General features: G+C 43.5%; 1 protein-coding gene across 1 annotated transcript in view; it reads right to left on the reverse strand.

Moving 5' to 3' along the window:
• LOC113146025 (IQ motif and SEC7 domain-containing protein 2-like) overlaps positions 1-10,490 on the reverse strand; it is a 95,103-nt gene extending 84,613 nt beyond the window's left edge. The window contains exon 1 of the mRNA XM_026333224.1: positions 9,772-10,490. Coding sequence (XP_026189009.1) covers positions 9,772-10,490 — 719 coding nt within the window. The remainder of the gene's footprint in view (positions 1-9,771) is intronic.
• Between the last annotated feature and the right edge of the window lie 2,827 nt (positions 10,491-13,317).

Raw genomic sequence — 13,317 nt, forward strand, 5'->3', positions numbered from 1 at the left:
CAAGAGCAGGCACACATGGCGACACAACAGCAAACACACAAACACACACACACACATATATACAGGCAGGTGCAGGGCAGTCTGCTGATATTTAACTACAGTGCAGCTCCATTCAACAAGCCTGCGGCACTCAGCGGTGCTGCAGCCCACATACACAGCACTGAGCTGCTGCTCTGGGCTGAACAGTTAGCAGATACTGTAGTTCATCCAGCGAACCCTCCAACTCCACAACTTCCCCAGGATCGTTTCATCCAAAGTGCACAAAAAGTTATTAGTCATTAGTCCTTGAGCTACACCGGAGATCCTATGAGAACAGGGCGGACCACAGTCTGATTACTTCTTGTACAGAGGTCTTTCTTTTGAGTCCAAGTGTTGATGGTGTGACTGAACTTGCTGTCCATGTTTAGTATGTGACTTGCTGCAGACCACACTGAGCGAGCTGCAGCCAGTGTGTGTCACTAGAAGTGTTCAAGTCCAGCACATACTTAAGTACATTTACTCGAGGACTGTGCAAGTACAATTATTGAGAACATGCATTGTGAGTGTTCTGTGATGGACTGGTGACCTGTCCAGGGTGTACCCTAAATAGGAATAAGTGGGTATAGATAATGGATGGATGGATTGTGAGTATTTCTAGTGTATGCTACATTAAAGCTCCACCCCACTACACAAGTGTACAGAACACACAGTATGATAATCTTATTAAATACATTATGATCATGTCATGATCAGGCACCAGCACAGGTGTTTTGAGGAATTACGGCTGAGTACTTCAAGTCATATAAGTGGTTAAATTGCAATACCACAGCATATACTGTATCAATAAATTAATATTCACAAGGACGTCCCAACAAGTAAAGCTCTGCATTCCAAATGTTACTGCAGTAAAAGTCCAAAAGTATCATCCTCCAAATGTACTTGAAGTATCCAAAGTAAAAGTAGTCATTGTGCAGAATGGCCCATTTCACATGAATGTATCTGATATTATTGGATTCTAATTATTGATGCATTATTGTGTTCATCACTTTAATGTTGCAGCTGGTAAAGGTGGAGCTAATGTTAACTACCTTATATACTTCTAATTTGAAGTACTTTCCATACTGCTGGGTAGTTTGGGAATTTCCCACCAGGGATCAATAAAGTTTGATGATTAGACTGTATTTTGTTTGATTCATCTGATTCTGAAAAGGAACTAAAGTTATCAGATAAATGTAGAGCAAGAAAAAGTGCAAAGTTTGGCTCTGACATGTAGTGAAGTCTGAGGATGAAGTAGCACAACATGCAAATACTTAAGTAAACTACAGATACCTCAGAATTGTACCAAAGCAGAGTGACTACTGAGTAAATGTGCTGAATTAGTTTACATTAATTCATCTATAAACACACACATGTATTGTAACAACCAAAGAGGTCTGTCTCCCTGTGCACATTGAACAACATTATGTGACACCACTGGCAGCTCATTTCCCAGCATGCAGTGCGACTGTCCTCTAGGGTTTTGCAGTAGCGTCGATGGATTACCGGTGATGTCGTCAGACATTTTCTACCAGCGACACAGTAGATACTGTGCTGTTGGCCTCAGTGCACGCGCACGCACGAGCGCACGAGCACACACACACACACACACACACGCGCGCGCGCACACACACACACACACACACACACACACACACACACACAGCATTGCCCCATTTCCAGCGGTGTCACAGTGTCACATCAGGACAAGAGATGAAAACAACAGGAATGTGTGTGAACTTAAGTTAGTTAAGCCAAACATCATATTAGCCTTACGTGGTCGCCCCTGAATAAGTTTACTGTCAGGCCAATTTCCTGCTATATCGGTCGCTGTCTGATTAGACAGTTACAGCAGAATCCTGGTGCCTGATTAATCATCTGAGCCATAAACAATCTGCTTGAATTTTCTGGCATGTCCTCGGAACTGTGTGTCCACAGTTTGATCTCTGATTTATGCTGTCTGCTGTCATAAGATCTATTCTATAATGTAAGGAACCTGTTATAATCAAGTGGTATTATACATGTTATGCTTAAAACTGAAGTCTGAGAACTTCTGTGGAACATCTGCAGCGAACTGACAGTGCTTTGCCTGGTCACACCTTCAGGGTGAGCTCCACTGTAAAATCCAAAACTTGCTGCAGAACCCGCATGTGGTTCTTCTCACAGGTCACTCTGGCTCCTCTTGTAGGTGGTTATTAATCCACTTTTCCTTTTAAAGAAGCAAACTAAACAAAAATATCCCCACAGACAAGGCTGCTATTTGTCTGTGTATACTCCACGAGTGCAGATCCTGTTCTACAACACGGTCGGAAAACTGCACACCTGCTGCTTCTTCCTTCCATGGGTGCTTTCCCAACAAAATGTGGGGATTTCCTCTCAAACCAAAGACAATTAAAACACCTTTTCAAACTATTCCATCCAGACTCTGGATTTAAGTATAGTATAATGACAAATCAGAGCAGCAGCTGATTTTTGATGTCATGCATTATTCAAACTTATCACTCAGTGCTACTAAGCCAAAACCTGCACCACCAGCTGCAAAAAAAAAAAAGGCAAAAATTAGCACCAGTTTGTGTTTGAACACACTTTGATGTTCACAAGAAGCTGGAGTACGGGGGAAGTAAGAACACATGCTGAGAACACACAGGAGGACTGCAGCTGGGCCCGGGTGGAGCCGAGTTCAGGTCACAGACCATTATCTTTAAATCTGTCCTTCCTTGTTTAGCTCATCTTCTGGTTCAGTGCTCTACCTAATAATGCTACTGTATTTCCATAGCACTGGTTAAAGTATAGAGGTCTCATTTTATTTTTCTTTTTTCTTGGGTAAAAAGAAATGACTGGGTAAAAGAAATGACTGAATATCCAGGGCAAAGAATTCAAGTTTACAGCTGTCCCTGAACTAGCCCCTGAACTGTCTGTTTTCCAACAGTGGATCTTTGTTCACCGACTAGACTCAAACATCTCTGCATTTGGTTGAGCATTATGTGCAGTTCAGTATAGAGCTGGACAGCTGTACTGTGAAATAAAACTCACATCAGCTTGCTGCCAGAATATTCTCTGTGCCATCTGTGTGCTGTGAGGTGTGCTGCCAAATATCAGCTTTTACAACAGGACTTCACTCGCTGATTAACGTGCTTTTATGTAACTAAACATTTACAAATGAACACATATTAAAATACGTTAGACTCAGGTGAATACAGACAAGGTTTGATGGGAACAGAAAACAAGATTAACTGGACCCAATACGACATTTCCCTCATTTCACATTTGACTAAATCTGCTCTGCCTCATGTCTCCTCGGCCTCTAGAGGGTCTAATGAGTCCAAACAAACTCCCACCATAAGCCCCTCCTTCCCACTCTTTGCCCCTCCCATCCCATCCTGTTTCCTGAAGCTACTGATGCCTTGTTGGGACAAACTGTCCAGTCCAAAGCTAGTGTTAGCTGACTAAGGAGTAAAGGTGTCAGTCCAGTAGAATGCTCTGGTTCCTGCTAATGTGACACAAAGTTGGCATTAAACCGAACTACAATGGGACAAAGGGATGCACCAGGCACAATGAATCCTGGGTGTTGTAGGTTTTTTCACCATGAGAGCTTTTGGGAATAAGATGTCCTGTTCTTTCTTGTTTGGGCTGGGTAAGATTAAACGATCATCTGTGGAGCAGTGGATACTGCATAAAGGCGAGCAGCCAAAGGTTTTTGTTTTCTTGTGGATTCCAGTGATTCACATGGTTTTACAGGACTAACATAAAGCTTCAGTAACAGGCCAACATTCCCTACGCTTTATTAACACCTACCAGGATGCATTTTTAGAGCTTTTATTTCGTACTAACCTAAAACAACATGAAAGATACACAAAAGAAAAAAAAACATTAAGTCATTAAAATAGCTAAAAATATATTTTTAAAAAAGACCACTATCATAAACAATACACCTCACATATGGGACCTCTGCTCTCTTTGGATACTCTCCCAGACCTGAGGTCCCCAAAGAGTTGGCCCCTCATGCTCAGTCACTGTGGATCAGAGCTGGAAATGCAAATGTGCCCGTGTGTGAGCGAGTGCAGGGAAACGCTGCAGAGGAGCATAGAGTTTCTGCCATTATGAAACCACCGGCACTATCTTCTTCTTCCTCCTCCTCCTCCTCCGCCGCCTACCGTGTTGTTGCCATGACAACGGGGTATTTATCCCTCCTCTTGGACCCCCCCCCCCCCCCCCCCACCCCACTACCTTCATCACCAGCACCACCACCACAACGAGCACTAGCCAGCTCCATGTCTCATTCCTCTTGCCAAATATAACAGACAGACGGTGTGACGGAGGGAGGGAGAGAGGCCTGACACCATGCACGATTCACAAACCCATTCTACATCCAGGTCAGCTGTAGGATGATTACACCATCAATCAACAGGAGTGATATCATCTAACCCCTGTCTCTTTCTCTCACACACATACCCTCTAATTTGATTGTGTAAGTGTCTACAGTAAGCCGGAGGGGACAAGTGTTATCAAGAGATCTTGAATTTTTTGTAAGCTGCTAAATTTAAAATGCATCAAAAATGAATTAAGAAATGATGCAATTGAGTTCAAAGTTGTAATTATAAGAAGATCATTTTAAGGACTTGAGAAATCTAAAGTGATGGGTTATAACTGGCCGTGACAGCTGAAGAGAAGAGCTGAAGACAGCCAGAAAACAGTCTTGATCTGGTTTGTACAAATATCCTTTTTAAAAACCAGCACATGACATAAGGTATGATCTGATTTATTTCTGTGCTGTCAGTCATTCCGCAGAGTGTCTGTCTTTTTCTCCAGATGGTCAGTGATTCATTTAGGGGTAAAAAAAAAAAACCCAACTCAAATAATCCTTGAGATAAAATTCTGTTTTGCTCTACAGGCCTTTTGAAAATGAAACAATGAGGTTTTAGAGCCATGCTAGCAACCCAGCATGTGCTAATATGCATGTTAAATTTAACCATGTTCACCATCTTAGCTCAACGTCTTCACATGCAAAATTTGGTGTAGGATGCAGACCTCAGAGCTGGGAGTCACATGTTTAACCTATTTAATCTTCTAAGCGACAGAGGTGAGAGACAGAGGGAAGGAAGTGAAGGCAGAGAAGAGCTCAGAGTTGTGATGAATCCATCTGTCACATTATACCAGCATGAAGGTGAGAAAAACTCATATCATGATAATGTCATGTAGCATTGTACTGACTGATTTGTCCTAACTGACTGCAACACACGCAACTGAAAGCAACATGGGAAGTGACTTCACTGTGGGGAAGCTCCCCAGCAAATGTGACCACTAAATCTCAGCCCAGTGTTTCCTCTGTTGTAGCTCTGGGTTTGGTCTCCACCACCTCCTGACTGAAATCTCTGGTTCTTTAGCTGCTACATGCTCCACTACGTCCACCAGCTGGTCTCTGACCAGCAGAGCAGGTAGTGGATGGATGGTGGGTCAGAGCTTTGTGTAAGCGGTAAAGTTGCAGAGGGCAGCTGCAGATATAGCTGCTTTAACCTCGAAAAGCATCCCTCCAGGACACAACAGCTACTGTAGTTAGCTGACACATGTCAGGATCTGATTCAGCTCAGCAGATGATGGTTGTTCGATCACACTGTACATTTATAACATGATACCTAATCACAGCAGTATAATATGTCAACGTACTAAAAAAGGAAAATTACATGGACATTTATGAAAGTGCAACAAAACTACAAAGATAAATCAGTATTAAGATTATCAGTTACTTTACATGTTGGCATCTGACCAGAAAATATGAAACAAGCTACATGCACAGAGCACACTGTGTGCCTGGAACCTCATTAAAAAAAACAAAACAAAAAAAAAAACAAAAAAAACAAAAAAAAAAAAAAAACGTGTGCTGGTCTTTATTCAGCCTGCTGCCTAGTCTGAACTGTTTAACTGGTGCAGTGTGTTGGTGGAAATATACTTAGCCAAGAACAGGAAACAGCATTTCAGTCCACCTCCAACAAACCAGTGCAGACTTACACAGCATGCACTGCAAATGAAGTCAAATACATTCTGCAAAATCATCAGAAACAATACAAAGTGTGTCTGTTACTGCCAAAAAATGGTGACAGTGATTTCTGTTTATGATTTGAAGATGCAGAGGATACTGGCTGAGCAGCTGCACTTGGCGGGTCTCCAGGAGTGATGGGGTAAAAGCACACACACCTGGTGCTGCAGCCCTGCTGACCGAGCTCATTTACACCACTGTTATCTTCATCAGCACACAGAGGACGGGATGTCAGCAGCTGTTTACAAAAACAGGGTCAGGACAGGAAGACAGAAAGGGAGGGGGGGACTATCTAGAGTCCAAAACTGAAACCAAGTCCACATCGTGCCCATGTTTGTGTTGAATGGAAAAGAACACACTCTTGTGCTGATCTAATTCCATTGCTCATATAAATAAAATAATCAATTTGTTGTTCTTTATAATAGATTAACAAAGCCATCAATTCATTTTTTGAAGGTCAACTAATGTAAAAATGAAAACGAATCAATATCTCACTGTGTGGACCTCACTGGAGACATTTTTATATAAGACAACTTGAGGTCAGGGATGCTGTGACAAAACATTCAGGCTGATCCCCAATCAGAAGATCAGCTCAATCTGCTCTACTGGACTTGTCCATCTCTGCCATGCACATATATGATAAAGGTTTAACACCAGTCGTTTCTCCGGGCATCTCTTCGACCTGCAGCCTGTTGGTCACATGAACAAACACACTGCCGACTTAGGAAGCCAAGCTCACATTGAGGCTAACAGGTGTCTCCACTATCGCTTGCTTAAAAATGCAATGCATCATCAATTTCTTTTTCGTTTTCTCTTTTCTTTTTCCTCCGTCTGAATCCTACAGCTCTGACTCCTCCACACCCACATTTCACAACAACACCACTCTGTTCATTAGCATAACTCTTCTCCATCAGTCTTTCCCTCTTGGATCCATAGCATGTAACAGCTCTGATGTCTCCTCCTGAGAGAAAAACACCAGCAGAAAACCAAAACCTCAGAAATTACAAGAAGCCAGAATAATTATTGGATTTTCCTATCCCTCCCTGCTGCCCAGATACTCCAGACTGAAACTAGAACATGATGTCTTAACTAGGCTAGTACTAGTAACAAATATGCCACTTGTACTTTTATTGTCTGTTGGGAAATTCCCACCCTTATATGCACCAGGCTGCAGGATAGTGGGTTCAGTGTTTCTGTGTCTTCACTCTTCAGTAACGGTGTCGTGTCGGTGTTGTACTAAACTTCCAGCTGAAAACTTTAGCTCAGGCTGCTTTGTGTGGCGTCACAGTTTCTCCTCCCTTCGTCACGTCCACATTTTTACAGAATAGCTTGTTTTTAAAGTTAACTTGCTACCAGCTGGATTGACAAACGTCTTCTCCGGAATCTTGAGTTGCCCGTGTTTCTGATGAGTTTAGAGGTTTACAAATGCATTTGAGCGATTTCACTTTGCTAAACAGACAAAAACATGTACATAAAATGCATTGGGCTTTTAGACCTTTGTAGGTTCAGAATGTGGTAATGCAGAATGTAATACAGAGCGTCCCTGGACGTGAAACGTTTTAAGTATTTCAGTGTATCTAATCTGTAACCCCGACAGTATGCACTGCTTCCCCCCGTGTGTCTTTTCTAGGCTGAGGTGCTGCAAGTGAAATCTATGTGGGGGTACTTTGCATTTTGCTGCATCATGCCCTGTACGAACTCACCAGAGAAACCAGTGTGGGCAGTTCCGCAACATGCTGTCATGCCTCTGTGCCATAATCTGCTCCAGTGCAGTGTGGGATTTATTGGCTCTCACTCAGTCACTTGAAGAGGCAGCGAGCGGCCGAATGTGCTGTGTGATTTCATAACGAATCAGCCTCATCTTCACTGCTGTCAGACTTCATCATTGTTCTCTGCCTGTTATATCATTTGTGAGCTGGAGGTCAGCTTTTCCTCACAATATCAGCTGTACCTGAACATCCCATGACTCAGGGATTAGAGGGATTTTTTTTTTTTTTTTTTTTTCCTGGACTTTGACGGCTCAAGATGCCTCAGATAACCCCGGATTTGAAAGTCTGAGTCACTCTATGTGCCTCTGTGTTGTTGGCTGCACATATGAGAGCTTATAGGACAGAGCAATAGTACTATTAAATCCGTCTCCATGAGTCATCACTGCGTTTTCACAGCCTTCATTTCTGCAGATCGACCAGGAGCTTCTCTTCTTCTGCTCCGTGTTTGGAGCAGAAAGGATGTGATACTGTGTTCCCAACAGCTGGAACGAGCTTGGCCAAGCTCTAAAAACTCAGAGAACCGATCGAGGGTAAAACCATTTTCAACTGTTAGTGTTGTCCTTCAATCAGGTTTTCCACTGTTGCATAGCAACAGCAATCGCCACAACCAGCGCTTCCCACAGGCCGCAGCTCAGTGTTACAGCTAAAAACCAACTGCTCGGTAGACACGTGGGACAACTCCGTCCCTGCGTCGTCTTGCCTACAGCACCACACGGCCCCTTGCACATAGACAGCAGCGAGACTCCTTTCGTTCTTAACACTTCCTGATGGGGTGCTCCTAGCACAGTGTTGCCTGGCAACAAACGCAGTTCAGGCCAATGAAGAGAATGAAATTTTATTCAGAGCAATAAAAATCACAAAAATCTAAACAAAAAAATTTTTAAAAAAAAAAGAAAAGAAAAAGAGGATGAGCTACCTGATCAGTGGCGATTAGTAGAGAAAACAACTTCACTTTGACATAAAAACCATTGTGTTTTTTTTTTTCTTCAAACATCCAAACCTGTTGCTTAGCAAAAAATATCTCTTACATAACAGAGCTCACTCGTTATCAGCGTTGGAGATGCAGCAGTTGTTTAATTCCTCTGTCTCTGGAGTGTCACGCACTCCTGCTCTCCTGCAATATGGAAATTCCCACTACAGCCTTCCACTCTGTAGCCCCATTAGCTGATAACAGGATGAATATTTATCTACCCTGTACACCCACCAATCTCACTATCACAGTGTGCAAAGAATGCACAAGGGCATCCGCTGCCCTCTCTCATTCGGAGGAAGAAACACTCTCAGCCTCTCGTACTTTCTTGAGTCCAAAACGTTTTACAATAAAACACGTTCAGCAAAACAACTTTGCCTTAAATATCTGTTGCTTGTAATTTTGTGCCAGCAAAGAATCAAGCAAAAAAAAAAGAAAAAAGAAAAAAAAAAAGATGTTTCCAGTTAAATGTAGCATGTGGGCACATATCTGTATGCTTGCACAAAACCTGTGTGAGAGAAGCTGCAAAGTTAGTAGTGATCAAAGTCAAAGATTAACATGAGTTGTTGGCAAACCAGGCAGAGGGATGACAGGCTGGCAGCCAAGTTTGATCTTGAAAATGTAGTGAAAAGATGCCATGAATGTTTTTTCACAGTTCAGTAATAGTCACAATCATGATTTAAAGGCATATGTTCCACATTCAAAATAACAAAACTTACTCTTTAAAGAGGCGTTTGAGACACAGCAATTTCACTGTTTGAAACAAAGTGTACCCCCTCAGTTGTGTTCAATATGGCATCACAAGACTTACTGTTTCACTATTTCACCCAACTTCTTCTTATGAAGCAGACATAAGAGTTTTAGTAGGTTTAGAGCAGAGGTTGCCAGCCAGCATTTAGACGACAACCCAGTGCTGACGTCCGGTTTGCCTTCCTCTCATGCTGCCTTTGGCTTTGGTAAATACACCTTAAATTGTAACTTACGATTTGTGGTGGTGCAGTGTGTGGGCATGGTGGTTGTTGGCGGCGTTGGCTCTGTGCAGGCGCTCCAGCCTCTCCTTCTCTTTCTCTACGAAGTTGGTGTTGGTGCCCGTGCTGGTGGAGGGCACCCGGGTCAGCCGGCTGTGGGCCCGCGGCTGATCTCTAGGTGGGATTGGAGGAGGAGGAGGAGGTGGAGCCGGAGCTGGGATTTGGGTTGGGATCGAGATAGAGGTTGGGCCTGAAGCCGGAACAGGAACCGGGATAGATGTCGCACTGGTGCTGTTGGTGCTGTTATAGGAGTGGTGGGTGGAGGAGTGGTGGTGCTGCTGATGATGATGATGCTGGTTATGGCTATGGTGGAGGGGGATGGAGGAAGGAGGCTGGGAAGGAGCTTGGTGTTGGCTGTTGTGGTGGTGGTGGTGATTCTTGGTAGAAATGGATGTCGATGTGTTCTGAGGTGGTGGCGGGGGAGGAGGAGGAGGGAGAGGAGGCTCAGGAGGAGGAGCAGGTGGAGGAGGAACGACAGGTTGCCGGTCCAAACGCAGGTCCTTGTTCTCCTGGCTGAGCCGGTCAAGTTGGACCTCCAGCTCTTCGATTCGGCGCCGTTGGGTTTCTAGAAGCTTCTGCTGGCTCTCAATGATGTTGTTAAGTTCAAGAAGGTACTCCACAGCCCGGTTGGGGCTTTCTGGGCTGCCCTGGCCTGGGCCTTGATTAGCATCCATGGCTAGCTGGTCTGAGAGTGAGCACGCAGGCTAATAGGAACCTTGGACTAAATAACAACTGGGGAAATACGAAGTGACCAAGGTTCACTAATGCTAAATCTGAAACTAAAGAGCCTAGATACTGCTGGTGTTACCCTGCCAGCTAGCACTGAGGCTAAAGCCTAAACGTCTGCACTAAATAAGATGCTGCCTGAGTCACAGTCGCTGAGTGTTTAGTGCCAAAGGGGTGAGTAGAGTGGTGACAGGGAAATGAGCCAATACCCCACGAGTTAATACTAGCACAACTGAATAAACACTAAGAGAAGGCTTCAGCACAACAGAGAATAACTTGCACCTAATTACTACTATCTAAAACTACTATTTAGACCCAGAGCAGAGCTGCCTGTGTACTCTACTGTCTAGCCTACGACCTAAATAACTACAAAACTAAACCCTACGGCCCTAACCCCTACACCCTAATAACTAAACTACCCTTCACCCTCCCCCCCACCAGAGGTAAGTGGGGGGGAGAGGACTTTTTCTTCTTTAAGTTCTGATTTGAGGATCAAGATGGACCTTGTCCTTGTGGTCTCTGATAGAAGAGGTTTAACGAGTCGTTGACCATCCCCTGGTTCAGTCAGATGTTTGTGTTGGGGCTCAGACTCATGACAGTTAAAAACAGATGTATTTTTGTAAGCAACAGGGATGGTCTTCTTCCCCACAGACAGTCAGATCAGTCCTTTTGTGTTTGTCAGTGAGTCACTCTTATCCACTCACTGGACTCCATACAGAAGATCAGAACATTAGTTTCCCAAGCAGCAAATTTGGAGACCAGCGCTGACAGGGACTGTGTTTAATTAGAACAGGCAAGACATCACACACTGTCATTGTTGAATGACTGCAGATTGTCCAACTAAAGTGGTACATGGGATATTTTTCCTCCCAGCATCCAACATGTGTTTTTCCAAGCGCTACAGCAGGAGTGCAGTCTGCACCACCATGTAGGAACTCCCAAACAAGTTGACTAATCAGCCGCTTCCCTGCAGCGTCTCATAATAAAATCCTGGGAACATCTGTGGTGGTTCTCCAAATCAAACAGTGTGGAAAGTTTTCTGAGCAGGGAGAGAACGTTAGCTCAGTTCAGACCTTCTCCATCATCTGAACAGTCTGGAACCAAATGTTGTATCAACACAATGTAAATCTCCACAAACTGAAAATATAACATCTGTTGAGGATCATCTTCTAACAAACGTGGAAGAGGAGAGTGGCACCTCTTCCTGGTTTATGGGTTCGCCTGCCGGACTCAGCCAGTCTTCCTGCAGTCCATCTGTGAGAGGGAGCGAGAGGTTAAATCTCATGTCAGATGTTTGTCGTCTTGCTGGATACGGCGAGGCGTCTGGGATTCACTTTCATTTTCCACTTGTTGGACGTCACTTCTGGATCCTTCTTCATGTCATACATCCATTACATGAAAAAGAAGAAGACAAAGAAAGGGCAGATGAGCGACAGTAGGTTATGAAGGACGTGAGGCAACAGCTCATGATGCTTCCACAGTACCGTTTCTTTCTTCAGCCTATTTTAATCCATTTATTTTCTTTCCATTTGATTTTCTCACCTTTCATGTTTACCTCCTGTGTCTTTTGTCTTTCTCCTGTCTCTCTTCATTTGCATCCTCTCTGTTCTCTCCCTGATCTTTCTTTTCCATGTGTCTTTCTCTTCCTCTATGTACATTTTTCTCTTTTCATGTTGCTGTTACTTTTTCACCTCCATCCTTTTCATTCCTCACACTCCCTTTCTCTCTGGTTGCTAGTGTGCGGTCTCTCAGGCCATAAATACCAATGACATGCTGTCTAAGCCATCAGAAACAAGAAAAAAAAAAAATCATCACACACCATCAGCCTCCCTCCCACACTCCATCACTATCGCTCGTCTGTCTTCATCCACCTCTTTCTCTCCTCCTCACATTCTCTCTTTCCATTTGTTGTTGTAGTTTTACTCCTTCTGCTAATCCCTACCAATTTATTCCTGTGCAGATTACTCAACTTTCAATGCCACAGATAAAGATAATACACTGAAATCTCCCAACAGCTTTTATTATTATAGACATATGCCTGTTAATGCACAATCCAGTAAAGCTTCTGGTTTACCATAATGGACAAAGTGCTGTTAACGCACACATTAAAAAAAAAAAAAATCTTAAAAGTCCTTAACAGTTGTGTGCGAGACTTTGGGTCCAGTCCTGTGAACCACAGCTCAACTCTCTTAAATGTGTTCAGTAAATCAAATGTCTGGGGTTGTGCTACATATAATTCCTGCCTCAGCCAGTTGGAAACCAATCTAGAAGGTGGTATTTTTTTTTCCAGTTCTCCTTATTTTGATTAGCCACAACCAGGCCAGTGCTAGCCATTCCCATAGCTAATGTCACACAACATTAAGCGCTCCGCCACCTGTACCAACGAAACATACACTACGTAGTCCCAAGATAAGCCCTAAGGCTACAACTGGGTTTTTCTTCATTTCTAAATTTACCACTCCGTTAACCTCTCCCTTGTGCAGCCACAGCTTAGAACCCATAAGTAGGCACAACACATCTGTCAAGCTTTGGATTTCTACAAAGGCCGAGGTGATGCACATGGAACTGCAATAAGAGCAATATTCAATATCTCTGTTGAGATATTGAATATTGTGCCCTGTGGTGGAAGTTCACCTCAGCAAACCCAACCAAATGTATCACCCAAGATAGAATTACGTTTCCCAAACACATCAGTTTGTCTTGAAGGATTGTTTCTTCTGACTCTCAGAGAAGAGTAACCAGTAAAGCACAAATCTATTTGTGTTATTAGTCTGC

This window comes from Mastacembelus armatus, chromosome 7 (assembly GCF_900324485.2).
Source record: "Mastacembelus armatus chromosome 7, fMasArm1.2, whole genome shotgun sequence".
NCBI classification, from domain to species: Eukaryota; Metazoa; Chordata; class Actinopteri; order Synbranchiformes; family Mastacembelidae; genus Mastacembelus; species Mastacembelus armatus.